General features: G+C 40.4%; 1 protein-coding gene across 1 annotated transcript in view; it reads left to right on the plus strand.

The window, feature by feature from the left end:
* Positions 1 to 1212: 1212 nt before the first annotated feature.
* Positions 1213 to 22322, plus strand: part of OLA1 (Obg like ATPase 1) — a 188584-nt gene continuing 167474 nt past the window's right edge. Inside the window, exons 1-2 of the mRNA XM_003406217.3 lie at positions 1213 to 1351; positions 2702 to 2802. Coding sequence (XP_003406265.1) covers positions 2702 to 2802 — 101 coding nt within the window. The 5' untranslated portion in view covers positions 1213 to 1351. The remainder of the gene's footprint in view (positions 1352 to 2701; positions 2803 to 22322) is intronic.

Below are 22322 nucleotides of genomic sequence, written 5' to 3' on the forward strand. Positions count from 1 at the left end.
CTTAAGGCAATTTTATTATGAATAGTGGCTCAATCGCTGCTCATAAGGAATCCCTATTCGAATTGTGACTGAAAGAAAAAGGAACAGCAGATTTTTCAGTTAAACTGGGGTTTCAGATCTAGCTTCTACCATTTATCAGGTGTGAGACTTCATCGAAATTACTTAACCCTTCTGAAATTGTTTCCTTATTTCTAAAATGGGAATAGCAACCAACTCATATCCTTTCCTTAATTAGCAACTAGTCTCTTTGGAAGAAGCTTCTAATGTTACATTTTTTAGGGCCAAGTATTATATTCATTGAAACATATACTCCAATGCCAAACGTGGGCCAGGACCAGAACATAATTTTTTCTACGATGGAGCTCATGGTGTAGTCAGTAGGTGTGGATGAGATGGGATGAAACCCTAATATTAACAGCAGCTACTATTTATGAGCCTTTGCTATATGTTGCTACAAGCTTTAAGCACATTATCTCATTTTATCCTCACGATAACCTTGTGAGGTGGGTCTCAAAAGCTTCATTTTACCGAGGTGGAAATTGCAGACCAGAGAGGTGATTTCGTACAGGGTAACATAGCTAGTGTGATTGAGTCCAGACTGTAACCTGCGTTTCCCACATTCGGAAGACCCCAGCTCTTAATTACCCACAGGAAAAGCGGAAAAACTCTGTTAAAAGGAATTCTGGAACCCAGTCCCTGTGAGACATGCCTGAATGGAAAGGTGACTAAAAAGACCCTTAAAACGTAAGCTTCCCTTTCCTTAATCCCTTTTCATTTAAGAAAGTTTATTTAACACATTCTTAATGGTCTGGATTGATTAAAGAAATAGTTTTAGGGAACCGAAGGCGCGCTGGGCCCAGGCTGGCGGTCCAGAGGGGGCTTACGAGTCCAGAGGAGGCGAGTGTGGGGCTGCAGGCTGGCAGGTGCACGTGTGCCAGGGACATGGGGCGCGCAGCGAGACGGAAGCGGAGATCTGAGGCCGAGAAGCACCGCGTGCGAAGAGATGCCACAGACGCACCCTACAGGGAGGGCTACAGCCGGCCGCTGATCCAAGGCAGCACCAGCGCCCCGAAGCTCCTCCTACCCAGCTCCCACCTCCCCCGGCCTGTCGGGCCAATGGGCGGGGCGGAAGGGCGCGCGGGGCGGGGCACGCGGCCGACGCGCAGGTGGTGCCCACCGCCCGGCCCGCCTGTTCCGCCGCCGCCGCCGCCGCCGCCGCCGCCGTCGTGCGTGCAGCTCGGCGGAGGGGCCTGGCCTGTGCTCTCTCCTCCTTCCGCCCGGCCTCCAGGTGCCGGCGGTCCTAGTCTCCCGCTGTTGCTGGGACCTCAAGTTTTCGCCCGTCCCGAGCACGGTGAGGCCCTCTGGGAGCAAGCAGGCGCGCTCTCCGCCGCGTCTTCGGCGCCCGGGCCCGTTGCCTGGAGGCCGGCGGCAGGCCTGGGACGGGTGACCGGGATGGGGCGAGGGAAGCGGGTGGCATGGGATATGTGGATGAATGAGGCGCTCTCGGACTAGGCCGCGCGTGTCGGGAGCGGCCCACGCCTCACCCGGGCACGCGTAGAGGGAAAGCCTTCTCCGGAGGCCCGGACGGCCAGTGGCCCTGTCCAGAGGGGGAAGGTGTTGGGTGGGGGCCCGCTTTGGCTGGGCTGCTGTCCACCCCTTGGTAAGAGGCCAAACGACTGGAGAGGCTCTACTTATGCATCCGTGCTTCGGAGGCAGGGGTTTGACCGGGGGCACAGTTGGGAGAAGGGAACCCGGGATGGGGAGTAGCAGGACACTCGGGGTCAGGGATCAGAGGCTGAAGTATCACCTCATGAGCTGGGTCCCAGCGTGACCTCTGTAGGTACAGCTTGAGCCAGAAGACAGGGACAGCTTTAGTTCTAAGACATGAGGTTAGCAGTCCTTTTGAGTTTAGTTTAGAGTAGTAAAACAAGGTTAATTATGCAGGGAGGAACTTGGAGCCAGAAATAGCAAAGGATTGAGAAAGTTTTGACTTTTAACTAAAAAGGGTTAATGGTTTCATTTATGACTGTACCTCACCAGAGTGTAGATTCCAGAGGTTGCTTATGAGGACTCATAAGTAGTACCTCCAGTGCCAAAGGTGGAAGGGAGTTGGTTACAAGGACCTGATACCTGTCGTGCTTTCATCTGTGTGAAAATTTGGGGTTGTGAAGGAAAGGAGGGATAATAGGTTCAGGGTCATAATGGTTTGGTGGGAGGTGACTTGATTGCTGGTGGTGCTAGAATGAGTTTTTCTTTTGACACTCTTAACTGTGCCCGTTTCTCAATGCTTTCATTAATGTAAGCGTATGTCATACTTTTTTTTTTTTACTCTAGAGCCACCAGAAATAAATGTTTTGTAAATACTCTGGGTGGAAGATTGGTAGCTAAATTTTAAGTTTATCTTTGAGTCCTGTACTTATTTTTAGATCAGTCTTTCCAGGACTTCCCTGGAGTGACTATTTTGACAACCATTAGAATCAGATTTGTTTACAGAACTTTTTTGTTTTTATTTTTGTTAAAAAATAAAATGGATTTAGTGCTGTGTCAGTGTTGGATTTACGTATATACGGTATATTTTATCCTTGATCTATTTTTCACTGTTAGTAGGGGCCCCCCCACTAAAGCATTTTATGTGATCAAACATGTTTTTGGTCAGTGGAGATATTAAAGTTTTGTTCATATACTTGTTTTGATATTTCAGATGCCCCCCAAAAAGGGAGGTGATGGAATTAAGCCACCCCCAATCATTGGAAGATTTGGAACCTCCCTGAAAATTGGTATTGTTGGATTACCAAATGTTGGGTAGGTGAACCTTGGACTTTTTTCATTTTCATGTCTGGGTGGCGCAAATGGTTTATGCTGGGCTGCTAACCAAGAGGTTGGTGGTGCAGATGCACCCAGCAGCTCCATGGGAGAAAGGCCTGGTGATCTACTTCCCTAAGATTACAGCCGTTGAAGACTGTATGGTAATCAGTTTATTCTGACACACAAGAGGTTGCCTTGAGTCAGAATTGACTTGATGGCAGTGGGTTTGGTTTGTTTGGTTTTGTAGAAATGGGAAATCGTGAGGTAATTAAAATTTAAATAGAGGAAAAGAAGCTAGGAAGCTGGAATATTAATATTTTATAAAACTAGATTTAGTTTAGATTTTTTTTTTGTTTTGTTTTCTATGCAGATATTGAGAAGCCCTGGTGGCACAGTGGTTAAAGTGATTGGCTGCTAACTGTAAGGTCGGCAGTTCAAACCCTCCAGCTGCTCTGCGGGAGAAAGATGTTAACAGTCTGTTTCTATAAAGATTACAGCCTTGGAAACCCTGTGGGGCAGTTATACTCTGTCCTGTAAGGTTGCTCTGAGTTGAAATTGACTTGATGGCAGTGTGTTTGGTTTGGGTTTGGCCACACAGATATTGTGTTGAAACAGATTAGTTGTATTTGTTTTGCTAAACTCAGGAAGAAGCAATGAGAGTTAAAATATTAAGTTGAACAGGACCAGAGCTATATTTGCTTGAAGTACTGTTGGGAGACATATGGTATTTAATTGAATTGGAATTGATTTCAAGGAGTCTTGGTGGTGCAACAGTTAAGTGGTTGGCTGCTAACCAAAAGCTTGACACTTCGAACCCACCTAGTGGCTCTGCGGAAGAAAGACCTGGCAGCCTGCTGCTGTAAAGAGTACAGCCATGAAAACCCTACGGGGAAGTTCTACTCTGTCATACCAGGTTGGTGTGAGTCAGAATTAACTTGAAGGCACTTAACAACAACAGCAGCAAAATTGATTTCAGTGCCAGTTGGCTGTCTACAGTTTCTACCTAGGCTAACTACCCGAGGCCATGCAGTAGGATATTTTAGGAAATAGTTTTAAAAGCCCTGTTATAAACTTGATTCTATTCTTAGGAGATCAGGGGTCAGATGACTGAATTTCACTGGAGAAGGAAGTGACAATTTTAAAATTAATATTGGAACTCGGTAGGCAAAAGAGTATCTTTTGTAAAGTGACAAAATCTGAAAGTTTTGGAAGTGACAAATTTTATTTTGTAGTATTTTTAAAATTAAACGATCATTTATTTGCTAATAAAACACTGATAGGAAATTTCTGTAGAGTTTATCATATAAATCTATACATCTGTAACTTAAATGTTCCAAGTCTGCTTTTTTTTTTTTTTACTGTTTAATCTTATTATGCTTTTTTTAAACTATCATTTACACCTAACCCTCATTTATCAAATGTCTTGTTATCCAACATTTCACATTTTATGACAATAGTAAAAAATCTACTGTCTGACTATTTGTGCATTAACAGTGTATGTCTGGCAGTTACGAATGCTGAGGTGTGAGGCGAGAGTAACTTTGGCTGTAACAATTAAGGCTATGTGTCAAGTTGGCTGGACCATGATTCTCAGTGGTTTGGCAGTTACATAATGTTGTAATTTGGCAGCTATGTAATGATGTAGTCATCCTCCATTTTGTGATCTGATATGGTCATCCTCTATTTTGTACCTTATTTCATTTATATTTTTGTACACAGTAAAGCAACATTTAATACACTGAGTTTCCACTGAACCTTGAAATGTACAGTATTAAGCCTAAGTCAAGAGTCAGTCAGGAATCATAAGATTAAGGTGATTTCCTTTGTTTCAAATCATCTCATGTGGATTGAGTGTGGTAGGCTAAAGTAAACTCTCAGACACAGTCTTGGTTAAGCCTAGGCTACCCTAATCTTCTCAAAATGCTGATTTTTGTCTAACGACCTAGTCTTTGGAAACTAACCACATCAATAGGTAAAGAGGGGGTGTATTAGTAAATTCTCATTTACTAAAATATAAAATGTCTCAAAAGTGATTAAAAACCCATTGCCGTTGAGTTGATTCTGACTCGTAGTTACCCTGTAGGACAGAGTGAAACTGCCCCATATTTCCAAGTAGCACCTGGTGGATTCAAACTGCTGACCTTTCAGTTAGCAGCTGTAGCTCTTAACCACTACGCCATCAGGGTTTCCAAAAGTGATTAGGGTTTATTAATGGGTCCCAGATCCGATATGGGTTTATTAAGGTGACTGAACAAATTTTGGGATGTAGCTTTGGGCTTTTAGATTAGTGGCAAGTAGGACAGCCATATTTTGCCATGTGTTTCTTGGAGCCCCTATCGTAGAAGGTCCTCAGTGAATGAAGCATGATATGACTAAGGCAGTTCTTAAATTCCTGTAATGTAAAACATGAATAAGTGTGCTGTCCTAATTTTAATCTGTATGCTTTGTCTGTTTATCTGCATTGTACATGCAGACAGGCTATGCCTCAAATTTCCAGGCAGCCGTAAGAATGAGATACATACACCCACTGGCATCAACCATTTGTGTTCATTTGTGATTGAGTCAGACACATGAGATACTTACACAGTGTTGGCAAAGTGAAAGCCATGATTATTGTTTATAGAAAGCAAACAGTAAACAATAACAGATTCCCAAAGGGGAAATGCTTACCGTTCTCCAAATTATCCATGTTCATTCTTTTGTTGCTGGGCAGGTGCCCCCATGGTTCAGGTCAGATGCTGTATTCGTGTTACCACTGCCTCCAGCTACCACGACATTGCTCGGGGGGCCTGCACCCGCTCTCGAGGCTTCTGCTCTGCCACTGGGCATCCCTGGCCTCTGCTACTGGCTCCTTTCACACTACCCGGGCCTGCGAGGCTCTTGCCATCACGCTACTTGGGCCCATGCTGCCCAGGGCGGTGAGGTGTGCAGCCCCTTGCATAGGGCACACTCAGGCCTCTCCCCTGCACAAGCAAGTTTTACAGCTCTTTTAGCTCTATTGGCAAGCCTCCTACCCAAAGGAGTCCAGTTCTACCCTGCTGTAGGAAGATCCTTGCACAGGGTCCACCAAGGCAACCCTTGGACGGGGTGCATTCAGGTCTCTACCCTGCATGGGCAAGTGTTACAGTTGTTTTAGCTCTACAGGCAAGCCTCCTGCTTGAAGGCACTCAGCTCTTGCTCTGTTGACTGGCAAGCCCACTGCAGCTGCCTTGCTCTGTGGACTGGCAGTTTTACTGCTGCTGTGTTTCACTGTCTTATGCTATCTTCAGTGTTACAGCTCTGTCTTCTTGATCTAAGAGATATTCAGCACAGGGACCTCGGGTCCAAAGGACGTGCTGCACTCCAGACTCTTCTTGATGATAGTGAGGTCCCTCTGAACCTCTGAGGGATTGGCCCTTTTTTAAGCCTACTGCTTGTCAATTTTAAGGTGTGGTCTTTCCAGCAGGCCCACAAACTGACCGATCCCCTCTGTAGAGCATAAGTCACTCAATTTGCGTAGTAAACTGACCAGTTCTTTGTAAGATTGTGGCCTAGCCAGTCATTCTGGGAGAGTTAGAAGACCATGGCTAGAAAGGCCATATAAAAGCAATTTATTGCACCACACAGCCTTTCCTGGAGCTGGAGAGGTTTGCGTTTTGAAGGAGTTTCCTGCTGTGATACAGGCTGCTTGCATAGGAAGTAGGGAGTAGAAATATAAGCAAAACAAATAATTAAGCAAAGTACTGTAAGGTGCTGTCAGTACACTTGAAAGCAAGATTTGATCATTATGTATGTTGTAAGCTTTATTGCACAAGTAAACATGACATAGTTTTTAGATATTAACATATTTCTCTTATTCTAGAACCACTGCAGTCAATGCAACTTGACTTTAAATGGGCTACTTTAAAATGGCCATGTTAAGAAGCATTTCCTATTTGAGCTTTTTAGCAATAGAACATAATAAAGTCATTGTTTATGAAAATATCTGAAAATATTTGATTATCCAGCATAAATATGCTATTTTTGCTTTAAAATTAAATATCCTCTCCCACAATTTTACTGAGGTATAATTTGCAAACAAAAGAATTCACTTCTTTTAGGGGTACAGTTTGATGAGTTCTGGCAATCGTGTTTAATGGTGAATACTCCTTTTTGTAAAATGATGTTACTTTACTCAACTGTATCAAGTAGGGTTCTTTGTAAGCAACACAAATTCTGGCTATTTTAACATGAAAACGGGGTTTACTGGAAGAATAGAACTGAAGGAGGAGCTGAACAACCAGGTCTTAGGAAGGGCTGGAGCCAAGGTGGTGCTAGCAGAGATGAGTCCATGTGGCGCCCAGCCACACAAATGGCTGAACTTCTGAATGTTTGTCATCTCCTGCTGCCTGCTCTATGATTCAAATCCTTGGATGGGAGAACCTATTGGACATGTCTATCTCTGAATAGGTCCACAAAAAATAGAGAGGCAGTTCTCTAAAGGATAGCCTGATAATCAAAAGTAAGGACATTCAGAAACACCCGTCGAAATCTCTTGATTTTTAGGGAGCTGAGCAAATAAGGTTTGCTTTTTAGTATGTATAAGACTGATTTTCTAGAAACTTAGAATATTTATAGCTAATAAAAACTGATATTTATTGAACACTTATTATGTGCTGGTTACTATTCTTAGCACTTTAACTGTGTTATCTAATCAACTGTTCAACATTCCCCACAATAGAATTTAAATTTCATTTAGGTAAGGATTTTGTTGTTCTTGTTTATTGTTACAGTTTTAGCACCTAGACTAGTGTTTGGAAAATATTAGGCACTCAGTAATTATGGGAGGAATCAGTGGGATAGTTTTTTTCCCGTTTGATGCGTGCATAGGTTTAATCATAAGGAGACAAGTTTCAGTGACGACTTTATTTATTTTTATTGTGCTTTAAGTGAAAGTTTACAGTTCAAGTTAGTTTCTTATACAAAAACTTACATACACGTTGTTATGTGACCCTAGTTGCTATCCCTATAATGTGACAGCACACTCCTCCTTTCCACCCTGTATTTCCCGTGTCCATTAAACCAGCTTCTGTCCCTTTCTGCCTTCTCACCTCTGGACAGGAGCTGCCCATTTAGCCTCATGTATACACTTGAGCTAAGAAGCACACTCTTCACTAATATCATTTAATATCTTATAGTCCAGTCTGATCTTTTTCTGAAGAGTTGGCTTCGGGCGTGGTTTTAGTTTTGGGCTAACAGTGAGTCTGGGGGCCATGTCTTCTAGGGTCCCCCAGTTTCAGTCAGACCATTAAGTCTGTTCTTTTCAGTAGAGTTTGAGTTCTGCACCACACTTCTCATGCTCTGTCAGGGGCTCTCTGTTGTGTTCCCTGTCAGGGTGGTCATTGGTGGTAGCCGGGCACCATCTGGTTCTTCGGTCTCAGGCTGATGGAGTCTCTTGGGCTCATATTTTCCTTGTGTCTTTGGTGTTCTTCATTCTCCTTTGTCAGTGACCACTTTTAATGCCGTAGAAAGTGTACCAAACTAGGAGGATAAAGATTTAGTTTCTAGTTCTGTTCTAACTTTTCTTACCTAAAAGACCCTTTAGGAATTAGCTTCTCTTGGGTCAAAGTGTGGTATTATCAGTGTGAGGCTTGGAGGTTGTTAGAGAAAGTACTTTTTAATGTGCCAGACTTTACTTCTGTCATTGGATAGCTTTTATCGTGATAGTTGGTATTAGGTGGAAGAGTGTTAGAGAACACCATGGCTTAAACTGATGTTTCTTTTTCATGTAAAAGTGAATTTTGCAGTCAATTGGTATAGTGGCTCTGCTTTGTGACGTCCTCAGGGACTCAAGTTCCTTCCAGATAACAGTTCTGTGATCCCTGGGTTGTGGTCCTCATTCTTAGGTCCAGGGTGTCAGGTGAATTCCAGGCAGCTGGTTATCTGAAAGGTCAGAGAGCGAAAAGACTTCAGAAGCAGTCTTTTAGGGATTTTGCCACAACATACTATGGCTTACATCCCTTTATCTAGAATTTACTTGTAAGAATTTAGATGTAAGGAAGCTAGGAAATGTGTTCTTTATTTTGATGGTCTTATGTTCAGTTATATCTATGACCATGGAAGAAGGTGAGAATGCATATTGGGGGACAACTAAGTATAGTCTGCTTTAAACACTCAGGAGCTGCCCATGAAAGTAATTGTGTTGCTTAGCTGATTTCCTGTTGGAGTATGCTTTGGTTATTTCCACAACTTGCCTTCTCCCAATTTGCCAGAGACCAATGACAGTCTTTAAAAGCTTATTACTGAGGACAGAAAAGGTTGTAGGAAATGCTAAAAAAAAATCACAAGATAACTAATGATGGATGTTTTAGTTACTGTATAGGAAACCGCTCAAAATTCATTTGTTAAAATGATAAAATTTATTATTTCTCATCACTCCATAGGTTAGTTAGATGGGTCTTCTCCTGGGTAGGTCATATGACTGTATTCAGCTGGTGACTAGTTAGGACCGGAAGGTCCAAGATGAACATACCCACAGCTTGGGCCTTATCGGAAATGTGGGGCATGTCTGTTCTCCTTTATGTGGCCTCTTTTTCTCTCCATGTGGTTGGTAGCCCAAGTTTCTTTACAGCATGATAGCAGGTGCCCAACAGAGTAAAGTAGAAGTGTGGAAATGGCACAGCATCACTTCTGCCACATTCTTGTGGTCAATGTAAATTGTGATACCAGCCCAAAGACAGGAGGGAGGGGAAATAGGGACTCCAGGCTTGATGGGAGGAGCGGCAAAGAATGTGTGTCCACCTTTAATCCTTTACCAAAACCAAACCAAACCCACTGCCGTCAAGCCACTTTCAACTCATAGTGACCCTGTAGGGCAGAGTAGTACTGTCCCATAGGGTTTCCAAGATTGTAAATCTTTATGGAAGCAGACTGCCACATCTTTCTCCTGTGGAGTGGCTGGTAGGTTCAAATCGCTGACCTTTTGGTTAGCAGCTGAGCACTTAACCACTGTGCCACCAGGGCTCCTGATACAGTATAGTCAGCTCTTAGTATGGTTTGTATGATGCCTATGTGTTTTATGAAGAAGTCTTCCTGGCAGATTCTTAGCTCACTTATTATTCTTACTTGAGAGGCTCCATTCTTGATTGCTTAAAGAAACTCACTGTAGGAAGAATTATTCTCTAGACTGCTGATAAAGTAAAACTGAAGAGTCAGAAACTCTCAGGTTTGCTGAGTGGACAGGTTAGCATGAGTTTTAAGCACCTTTTTTTGAATGTATATTAGGGGCTCAATAAGTAATTTGATTATTTTTATGCCTATTTTAATTATTTATTATGCTGACCAGATTTTTCCCAATACTTTGTTATAAAAAATTGCAGACACAGAAAAATAATTTAATATATAATAAAATAATTTTTTGTGTATAATAGACAATTGTGTTTATTATATCCCTGGGGTAAATTATATTTTCTTTTTATAGTTATAAATTCTTAACATTAATGTAATTTGCTTATGACTATTAAAATTAATTTTAGTTTTTTGAAAAGAATGCTTATATGAACTAGTTTGAACTTGATATGGAAGTGAAGCTATGGGGTGGTACAAATTGTGTATTTTAACAATTTTTTTATGTCATTTAAGGCCCTTTTAAAACATTTGCATTTGATAGAAACTATAGCAAAAGACAATAGTGATCTGATTGCCAAAGCTGGTACTCATTTTTGTCTTTAACTTATTTAACCTTTTTGCCCTTCTTGACCCTGTTAATAACTCTCCACCATTCTTACTATTCCTTCAGTCTTATGCTTGCTGAACTTCCTATGTTTGCTCCCTAATATTAGGATGCTGTCCTTGGCTGCCTTTTCTTTTTACATAGTCTTTTTATCTGGGCAGGCTGATCCTCTCCTGATTTTAATCATTCATTGGCTTCTATTTTCTGAATTTATACATCCTGCCCAGACCTCTGCTTTGAGTTCCAGGTTCATATATCTTACTGCCCTGATTATCTTAGTTAACTGTGTCCACTCACCATGTTCAAAACTGAGTTCAGTTCCTCTTATATTCCTTATCTTGGGCAGCAATGCTACTTTTTTTTTTTTTTTTTAATAATTTTTATTGAGCTTTAAGTGAACGTTTACAAATCAAGTCAGTCTGACACATATAAGCCCATATATACCTTACTCTATACTCCCACTCACTCTCCCCCCCGAGTCAGCCCTTCCAGTCTCTCCTTTCATGACAATTTTGCCAGTTTCTAACCCTCTCTCCTCTCAACAATGCTACTTTTGACCTAGGTGTTTAAGTCAAAGACTCCTTTTCCCTCGACTGTATTTTTCAAGTAGGGCTTAAATATCTCTCTGATGTGTTTTCTCTGTAGCTCCATTTCCATTCATTTCTTACTTGAGTTATTGCAGAGATGCTTGAAGTAATTATTATTGTGGTGGTTAGCAAATGGTGATTTAAAAAATGCCTATTGTTCCATATAAGGATCAGTGGGAATTCTATTGTATGGAATTCTATTGTAAGGAAGAGCTCCCCCGGATTTATTCATGTACTTGGTTATTTATTTATATTTTTATGGATTTTTATTTTATTATGTGGGTTATAGTCCATTAATATTGCTATTTATTTTATTGCTCAAATTGTCCCAAATCTGGCCATTAGCAGCCTTCATGTTAGCTCATATTCCTTTTTTTTTTTAAGTTGTGGTAAAATATATACAACATAAAATTTGCCATTTTAACCATTTTAGGTGTATAATTCAGTGGCATTATACATTCACATGTTGTGCAACCATCACCACTATTGCCAAAACCTTTTACTCACCCAAAATAGAAACTTTGTACCCATTAATCAAAAACTCTTCATCTTTTTCCTCCCAATTCTGTAACCATTAATCTACTTTCTGTCTCTGTGAATTTGCCTATTGTAGATATTTCATACAAGTGGAATCATGCAGTGTTTGTCCTTTTGTGTATGGCTTATTTCCCTTAGCTTAATGTTTTCAAGGCTTACCTGTATTGGAGGGAAACCCTGGCAGTATAGAGGTTAAGTGCTATGGCTGCTAACCAAAATGTCAGCAGTTCAAATTCACCAGGTGCTCCTTGGAAATTCTATGGGGCAGTTGTACTCTGTTCTATAGGTCACTATTTGTCAGAATTGACTCGATGGCAATGGGTTTTGTTTTTTGTTTTTTTTATGTTGTAGCAGGTACTAGAACTTCATTCCTTTTTATGGCTGAATAATATTCCACTGTATGTTCATAATACATGCATGTGAAAGTTGGACAACGAAAAAGTACGACAGAAGAAGAATTGATATGTTTGAACTGTGGAGCTGGGGAAAAACACTGAATATACCCAAAGAACAAACAAATCAGCCTTTGAAGCTATACAACCAGAATGTTCCTTAGAAGCAGGGATGGTGAGACTTCGACTCGCTTAGTATGGACACATCATCAGGAAAGACCAATTGCTAGAAAAGGATATCATGTTTGGTAAAGTAAATTGTCAGTGAAAATGAGGGAAACCTTCAATGAGATGCATTGGCACAATAGCCACAGCAATGGACTTAAACATAACCCATGACTGTGAAAATGGCAGGTGTTTCGTTCTGTTAATCATAATTGTGGTTTTTGTGTTTACATATGTTTTCATTTCTCTTGGACATATACTTAAGAATGAAATTGCTGGGTCATATGGTGACTTTGGGACCCTGGTGGTGCAGTGGTTAAGCATTTGGCTGCTAACCACCGGCCACTCCTTGGAAATCCTATGGGGTGGTTCTACTCTGTCAGAAGAAGAGGAAGGGCAAGGAGAGACAAAAAAAAGTATATGGAAAAAATACTGGCCAACTATTTTACAAATTTGATGAAAACATTAAACTTACAAATCTATAATATCAATGGACTCTAAGCAAAAGATGAATAAGGAAAACCATACCGAAGTACATCAGAGTCAAATTGCTGAAAACCAGTAATAAAGAGAAAATGTTAAAGGAAGCCAAAGGAAAAATGCATAATGTACAGAGGAACCAAGATAAGAATGACAGCAAACTTCTCATTAGAAACCTAGAAGAAAATGAAATATACCTTCAAAGTACTGGGGTGGGGGGAGGGGGAGACTCTCAACATAGAATTCTATATAGAGTGAAATTATCTTTCAGAAATGAAGGTGAAATAAGCATAAGAAAAGATGTTCAACGTCATTAGCCATCAAGGAGATGTAAATCAAAACCACAACATACCACTTCACATTGACTAGGGTGCTATAAACAAAAAGACTGGTACCAAGTGTTGACAAGGGTATGGAGAAATTGAAACCCAGATATACTGCTTGTAGGAAGGTAAATGGTGCTGCAGTTTTAGAAAACAGTTTGGCAGTTCCACAAATAGTTAAACATAAAGTCACAATACCCGTTGCTGTCCGTTCACTCATAGTGACCCTATAGGGCAGAGTAGAACTGTCACACAGTGGGGTGGATTCAAACTGCCAACCTTTTGGTTAGCAGCCATAGCTCTTAACCACTGTGCCACCAGGGCTCCCCTCTCCAGTATCCTACCCTGTGAATTCTGGCTGTTTTGGCCTCCTGTAACTCTCATCCGTCTCCTTAACCTAGTGTGATGGAAAGATCTGTTTGGTTTACCCCTCCCTGTGCTGCGACTTTGAGACCACTTTTATGCAGTAAGCTGAGGCAATTGCAGAGCTTAGCTCATTTGTTCTTATCTCATGCTGCATGTTGCCCCCTGTCTGAAAATTGTTATTTCATGTATTTTTTTCTGGTTACTTACTTTTTTACTGCTAACTGAACTATGGACTTTATTTGGGTTTCACCTGTTTTTTCCACTAACGTCTTTTTTCTTTTCCAGTATGGAATACTATGTCGCTTTTAGTCCTCGTGTCACCTAAGTCTTCTCCAGTCTGTGCCAGTTTCTCAGTCTTTTTTGTTTTTCGTGAACTTGAAGGTCATGAAAATTTCATTCACTTTTTTAATTTTTATTTTGCTGATTGCAGTGATGGGTAGTTTTATAAAATTTAATTGTGGTGAATATACAGGTAACAGAATATTTGCTGTTTGAACAATCTTCACATGTAGAGTCCAGTGTCTTTCACTTTTTTTAATTGTGGTGAAAATATAACAGAACTCAACAACTCAACAATTTCTACACATACAATTCAGTAACATTCATTACATTCTTCAAGTTGTGCAGCCTTTCTTGCTATCCTTTCTCTAAATCATTTACCACCATCAACATAAATTCAATGCCCCCTGAGCAAAAACTTGGCTTCCCCTCCCTCCTACGCTTGGTAACCCCTAATAATCTTTGGTTTCTATATATTTGCTTATTTCATGTAAGTGAGATCAAAAACTTGCCTTTCTCTCCCTCCCACCCTTGGTAACCACTAATAATCTTTGGTTTCTATATATTTGCTTATTTCATGTAAGTGAGATCATACAGCATGTGTCCTTTTGAGACTGATTTATGTTGCTCAAAGTTTCTGTTTTCAAGGTTTACGCATGTTGTGGTATGCATCAAGACTTCATTTCTCTTTATTGATGAGTAATATTCCATTGTGTGTGTATATACCACATTTTGTTTGTTCATTCATCTGTTGATGGACATTTTGGTTGTTTCTACCTTTTGGCTGTTGTGAAAATTGCAGCAGTGAACATTGGTGTACAGATTCCTGTTCGTGTTCCTGCCTTCACTTCTGGGTATATACCTAGGATTGGGATTGCTGGGTCATATGGTTGTTCTGTATTCAAGTTTTTGAGGAGTGTCATTCACTGTTGAACAGTCAAAAGGGAGTGGTAAGTCAGATATTTTGTAGAATGTCTCTAATTTGAGTTTGTCCGACGTTTCCTCATAATGTGGACTTTTTGGGAAGGATACCATGGAGGCGATGTACCCTTCTAATTGCATAACACAATTTATTACAGGTGGCATTAACATTGCTTACTTACTTGGTCAATGTGGGTTCTGCCCGATTTCTCCACTGTAAGATTACTCTTTTTCATTTTTTTATTCCTGGGGTGTTCTAATGGTGATTTTTTTTTTTTTTAATTTCCTCATCCCTTCTACAGTTATCATTTGTAATTCTTCTGTAAAGAAAATTTGCCTCTTTTGTTATTCATTTATTTATATAGATCAATTTGGACTCATTGAAATTTATTTTATTCTTTGGGTTATAATTTGATATTGTTGTTAGTTGCTGTCAAGTCGATTCTGACTCATGGTGACCCCATGTGTGCAGGAATTCCATAGGATTTTCAAGGCTGTGACCTTTCGGAAGGAGATCTCTAGACCTGTCTTCCGAGGTTCCTCTGGGTGGGTTTGAACTGCCAGTCTTTTGGCTAGTAGTCAAGCACTTAACCGTTTGTGCCACCCAGACACCTTAACCCAGTATTATTATTATTATGCCCTAATCCAATATTATTGTTATTTATTTTGATGCTCAAATTGTCTCAACTTTGGCCTGTGGGAGCTCTTTCAGGTTGGCTCCTATATCCTTTGAACGTGCCCCTCCTTTTTTCCTTCCCTCTCTTCCCTTCCCCTCCTCCTCCTTACTTTTTAACACCACAAGATGTTTAAGGCTAATACAGTCACGTGTCACTTAACATCCACTATATGGTCTGGGCAATAGGACATTATGTGATTTGGATGTTGTGCGAACACCATATTATATACTTGGTAAAGCTACGTCTCATTGTCGTGTTGGGATTTCTGAACTCTATTATAACCTTATGGGACCACGGACATATATTTGCATTGATAAGGAAAACCTGAGTACTTTATAAAATATTGCAAGATTCAGTAAGCTTTAGAGGAGAAGAAGAAAAAAGGACACTGTGGTTGGGGTGAGAGGGGTGGGAAATTGGATTGACAAATTTAAGTCAGTCATTTGCCCCTCTTTTACTGTTTGGCACGTAGCCCACCACTTTCCCAGCTCCCTCCTCTCCCTACCTCTGCTTCCTTTTCAACAGCAGAACTCAGTTCTGCACTTGGTTTGGCTTGTAAGAATTTGAATGAAATATTGCAGCAAACATCTGAAAAAAGTCAGAGGTTTGGGCAGCGGGGGAACCCAGGGTGAGCCAGAAGGTTGCTAAAATGGTAGGAGGCACCCTACACCTGTCTGCTTTGGCCCCTGGCTGCTGCAAAGATTTCATTTTTATTTGTTTTTCAGGATTCTCTGGTGCAAATAATTCAAACTGTTGGGTCACACCAGGAACTTAAACTAATTAGTCTGTGGATCTAAACAGAACAGAGAAAATTCTTTCTAAGCACAAAATCCATGGCTGCGTTTCTGGTTAACTGAATGTGTGTTACCAATACGAAGATTTAAAAAATTGAACCATGGATGTATATGCGGTCAGACTTTACCTGAACCGACATTATACGGCACACGACTGTATTGCATTTTTTTGTGCCAGCCCAGAATCAGCCATTTCTCCAGGGATCCCTGGTTCCTTTTATTGGAGAGTGGTGTTTGGAAACCAAGATCTGGGCCATAGATGTGCTCATTACTGTTGGTTGGCCCAGCTTTTAGGCATTCTTAGGTGTCAGAGCTAGAAAATATATGTAGTCATACTAATCCATGTACATACACTTCCGTGTTTATTTCTGTCATCTGTATTTATTTCTGTACCTGTCAGATACTTGAACGGTTTAGTTATATCTAAATTCAAAAAGTTTTGAAAAGACATTCTAGTTTTTTTCTCATATTTTGGATGTGTGTTATATAAATGGTTAATTAAAAATGCTGTGGTAGCCCAACTCCCCAAGACATAGTAATTTTGTATAAGGTTTTAGGTAAAATATCTATCAATGACGTTTAGTTGTTATAGCAAATTATGTAATTTCCAGAAAAAATGGTTAGGTTTCAAGTTGGGGGGGGGCATACATTAAATCTAGCCACTTTTTTTTTTCTAAGTTGTGTTTTAGGTGAAAATTTACAGCACAAATTAGTTTCTCCTTCAAAAATTTATACACTAATTGTTTTGTGACATTAGTTGCTATCTCCTCAATGTGTCAGCACTCTATCCCTTTCCCCTTACACCATGGGTTCCCTGTGTCCATTCGTCCAGGTTTCCTGTCCTCTCCTGCCTTTTCATCTTTGCTTTTGGACAGGTGTTGCTGATTTGGTCTCACATACTTGATTGAACTAAGAAGCACATTCTTCACGTGTGTTATTATTTGTTTTATAGACTTGTCTAATCTTTGGCTGAAAGGTGGACTTTGGGAGTGGCTTCATTTCTGAGCTAGCAGGATGTCAGGGGGCCATACTCTTAGAGGTTCCTCCAGTCTCTGTCACACCAGTAAGCCTCATCTTTTTTTGTGAAGTAGAATTTTCTACATTTTACTCTTGCTCTGTCCGGAACCCTCTATTGTGATCCCTCTCAGAGTGGTTGGAGGTGGTAGCTGGGTACCATCTAGTTCTTCTGGCCTGAGGCCGGTGGAGGCGGTGGCTCATGTGGTCTGTTAGTCCTTTGGACTGATATTTTCCTTGTGTCTTTGGTCTTCATCATTGTCCTTGCTCTGAATGTGGTGGGACCAATAGGTGTATTTTAGATTGCTGCTCTCAAGTTTTTAAGACCCCAGATGCTACTCACCAAAGTAGGACGTAGAACATTTACTTTATGAACTATGTTATGCCAGTTGACCTAGATGTCCCCCAAGAGCATGGTCTCCAGCCCTCAGCCCCTGTAACTCAGTCCCACAAGATGTTCAGATGTGTCTAGGATGCTTTTATGACTTTGCCTTGGTCAAGTTCTGACTTCCCCTCTATTGTATGTTGTCCTTCCTTTCACCAAAGTTAATACTTGTCTACTATCTAGTTAGCGATTTCTCCTCCCCACCCCTCATAACCATCAGAGGTTGCTTTTTTCTGTGTGTAAACCTTTTCTGGAATTTTTATAATGGTAGTCTCATTACAATATTTGTCTTCTTGTGATTGACTTATTTCATTCAGCATATTGCCCTCCAGATTCATCCATGTTCTGAAATGTTTTGCAGATTCATCATTGTTCTTCATTGTTGCATAGCATTCCACTGTGTATGTGTACCATAGTTTACCCATTCATCTGTTGATGAGCACTTAGGTTGTTCACATCCTTTTGCTATCGTGAATGATGCTGCGATGAACGTAGGTATGCATACATCTGTTCATGTGATGGTTTTTATTTGTCTAGGATATATTCCTAGCAGTGGGATTGCAGGGTCGTATGGTATTTCTTTCTCTAGCTTTTTAAGGAGATGCCATATCGTTTTCCATAGTGGTTGTGCTGTTTTACATTCCTACGGCAGTGCATAAGAATTCCAGTCTCCCCGCAACCACTCCTACATTTGTTATTTTGTTTTTTGATCAGTGCCAGTAATGTCAGAGTGAGATGATATCTCATTGTAGTTTGGATTTGCATTTCTCTAATGGCTAATGATCATGAGTATTTCCTCATGTGTCTGTTAGCTGCCTGAATGTTCTTTTTTTTTTTTTTTAAATGCTGTCATTGATGAAATAATATTTTTGAAAACCTATTCTTGCATGAGAGAAATTCCTACAAATTTTGAATTCTTTTGCCTACTTTTAAGCTTTAATAATAACCTTAAGGATCTAAATATGTGCGTATGTGTGTGTTCGTGTGTACGGAAAGTCCTCTTTTCACAAAAATCTATGTGCTTTAATTTAAACACTCCAGGCTTATGCCAAAACTTTCAAATTCTTTGCTTTTGCAAGACATTTCTGTAATAGATTTGAATAGATCAAAATGTTTTAACTTGACACTGAAGCCTATAGTAATAATCCTTAGAATTTTTTTTTTCTTCTTCCTTACTTCTTTTTACTTTTTTATGTCTATGAAACTGTTGGAAGGTAAAGATAACTTAGGCTTTAAAATACATGTCTGAGATGAGACGACCAGAGAAAATGGAGATTTATCTTCCAAGTTGAGTTTGACTGTATGTAAGAATTTTTCCTAAGAGATTATGGGACTTCCTTTTGTTATATTTTGCTTTATGATATAGTTTAAGGTATAAACTTCTTTTCTTATATATAGTATACTTAATTTTGTGCAGATATAATTAATAATAGCCATAAATTTGAAAAAAATCTCCACAAACTCTCTATGGCCTTTTCACTATTACGGGTAATGTGACTGTGGTAATAACAATGAGCTGTTTTTTAAACTACAGTGTACAAAAGTGCAATAGCACTTTATTTTGTCCCCACAAGTGTTCCATAAATTTTTAAATTAATGAATATATAATTTTTGTTTTAACTGCTGCCACTGCACTGTTGGAAACCCTGGTGGCCTAGTGGTTAAGGGCTATGCCTGCTAGCCAAAAGGTCAGCAGTTGGAATCCACCAGGTGCTCCTTGGGAACTCTATGTGGCAGTTCTCCTCTGTCCTGTAGGATTGCTATGAGTTGGAATCCACTTGATGGCAGCGGTTTTAGTGTTTTGGTTTTATTGCACTGTTATTTTGTAATATTTTCATTACAAGTGTACAATATTTTAGTTAAATTTAGATAAGTAAGGGCTTGGGGACTGTTGTGGTAGCCTATCATTTTATTTTTTTATAGGCGGGGGAAAAGATGTGGAGAGTGGACCAATCTGTGTCACTACTTACGTCAGCACACTTGTATAGTTTTCCCTCTTGGGGGAAATAACCCTGAGAGGAAAAGTGGGCGTGTGCTTAGTGTCTTTCAAGCCTCCTCTAGATGCTCTGCTGGTTTCTCTGTCCCCCAGTAGCACCTTCAGTAGGGGTGAAGCCTGGGTTCTCATTTTTTTCCTCTGCCTAGATAAAAGTGGTTGCAGAGGTCAGACCGATTGTTTGAGGTTTTCTCCTGTGTCCAGAGTCCTAGGCCCTCCACTTTTTATTGTCTCATTTGCTGTCTTCTGCCTTCCAACAGATGATTACTGTATTCTGGTGGAAGCTCTTATCCGTTGTTAGCTTCTGCGCCTCACTCAGAAGCAGAAATTCTCCCCCACCCCACTCCCTTGGCTTGAGGAAATCTGGTTCTTTATCCTACAGAATTTTCCATAGTCTGGATTTTATGGATTACGTTCCTGAAGTGCTACTTAATATGTTCCTCTGTCTTCTGTATTTTCTGTAAACTGGTATTAATAACTGAAGCCTTGACCAGATTAAGGTTTAATTTTAGGTCAAGAATACTTGAAAGATGATGTATATACTTCTGTCAGGAGGTGCTATTTTCCCCCCCCACTTTTTTTGTGGTATTAACTGTCACTGGTGATCATTACCCAGATCCGTTAATTCATTAGGGGTTGCAAAATTGTCCAATTCTAATCCTTTATTCCTTCTTCGTTTATTGGCTGTAATATATCTATAAAACAATTTTTTTTTATTGTGCTTTAAGAGAAATTTTACAAATCAAGTCAGTCTCTCATACACTTTGCTGTATACTCCTAATTGCTCTTCCCCTAATGAGACAGCACACACTCCTTCCCTCCACTCTCTCTTTTAGTGTCCATTCGGCCAGCTTCTGACCCCTTCTGCCCTCTCATCTCCCCCACGGACAGGAGATGCCAACATAGTCTCATGTATCTACTTGATCAAAGATTCTTCACCAGCAGCATTTTCTATCCCATTGTCCAGCCTAATCCCTGTCTGATGAGTTGGCTTTGGGAATGGTTCCTGACTTGGGCTAACAGAAAGTCTGGGGACCATGACCACCAGGGTCCTTCTAGTCTCAGACCATTAAGTCTGGTCTTTTTATGAGAATTTGGGGTCTCTGCAACCCACTGCTCTCCTGCTCCCTCAAGAGGTTCTCTGTTGTGTTCCCCGTCAGGGCAGTCATCAGTTGTAGCCGCGCACCACCTAGTTCTTCTTGTTTCAGGCTGATGTAGTCTCTGGTTTATGTGGCCCTTTCTGTCTCTTGGGCTCATAATTACCTTGCGTCTTCGGTGTTCTTCATTCCTCTTTGCTCCAGGTGAGTTGAGACCAATTGATGCATCTTAGATGGCTGCTTGCTAGTGTTTAAGACCCCAGACGCCACTCTCCAAAGTGGGATGCAGAATGTTATATAAAACAATCTTATCTTCATTGATTCTCTGCTTACTCTGAAAGTACACAGGCACACCTTGGAGATAGTGTGGGTTTGGTTCCAGGTCACTGCAATGAAGTGAATATTGTAATAAAGCGCATCACAAATTTTTTGGTTTCCCAGTGCATGTGAAAGTTATGTTTACACTATACAGTAGTCTGTTAGGTATATAATAGCATTATGTCTAAAAAAAAACAATGTATACACCTTAATTAAAAAATACCTTATTGCTAACAAATGCTAAACATTATCTGAGCCTTCAATGAGTCATAAGATTTTTGCTTGTGGTGGGTCTGTCTTGATGTTGATGGCTGCTGATTGATCAGGGTGGTGGTTGCTAAAGGTTGGAGTGGCTGTGGCAGTTTCTTAAAATAAGACAACAGTGAAGTTTGCTGCATTGATTGACTCTTCCTTTCATGAAAGATTTCTCTGTAGCATGCAATGCTGTTTGATAGCATTTCACCCATAGTGGAACTTCTTTCAAAATTGGAGTCAATCCTCTCAAACCCTGCTGTTGCTTGATCAACTAAGTTTATGTAATATTCTAAATCTTTTGTTGTTATTTCAATAATGTTCACAGCATCTTCACCAGGAGTAGACTCCCTTTCAAGAAACCACTTTCTTTGCTCATCCATAAGAAGAACTCCTCAACCATTAAAGTTTTATCATGAGATCGCAGCAATTCAGCCACATGTTCAGGCTCCACTTCGAATTCTAGTTTTCTCACTATTTCCACCATATCTGCAGTCACTTCCTTCACTAAAGTCTTGAATCCCTCAAAGTCATTCATGAGGGTTGGCATCAACTTCTTCCAAACTCCTGTTAATGTTGATATTTTGACGTCCTCCCATGAACCATGAATGCTCTTAATGGCATCTAGGATGGCAAATTCTTTCCAGAAGGTTTTCAGTTTACTTTGCCCAGATCCATCAGAGAAATCACTGTGGCAGCTATAGACTTATGAAATGTATTTCTTAAATAATAAGACTTAAAAGTCAACATTACTCCTTGATCCATGGGCTGTAGAGTGGATGTTGTGTTAGCAGGCATGAAAACAAGATTAATCTGTTTGTTCCTCTCCATCAGAGCCCTTGGGTGACTAGATGCATTGTCAATGAGCAGTAACATTTTGAAAGGAATCTTTTTTTTCTGAGCAGTAGGTCTCAACAGTGGGCTTGAAATATTCAGTAAACCATGGTGTAAGCAGATGTGCTGTCATCCAGCCTTTGTTGTTCCATTTGTAGAGCACAGGCAGAGGAGATTTAGCATAATTCTAAAGGGACCTGGGATTTTTGGAATGGTAAATGAACATTGGCTTCAACTTAAAGTCACCAGCTGCATTAGCCCCTAACAAGAGAGTCAGCCTGTCCTTTGGAGTTTTGAGGCCAGGCATTGACCCCTCCTCTGTGAGAGTCCCAGACAGCATCTTCTTCCAACATAAGGCTGTTTTGTCTGCATTGAAAATCTGTTGCTTAGTGCAGCCCCTTCATCAGTTACCT

This window comes from Loxodonta africana, chromosome 6, assembly GCF_030014295.1.
Source record: "Loxodonta africana isolate mLoxAfr1 chromosome 6, mLoxAfr1.hap2, whole genome shotgun sequence".
Lineage (NCBI taxonomy): Eukaryota > Metazoa > Chordata > Mammalia > Proboscidea > Elephantidae > Loxodonta > Loxodonta africana.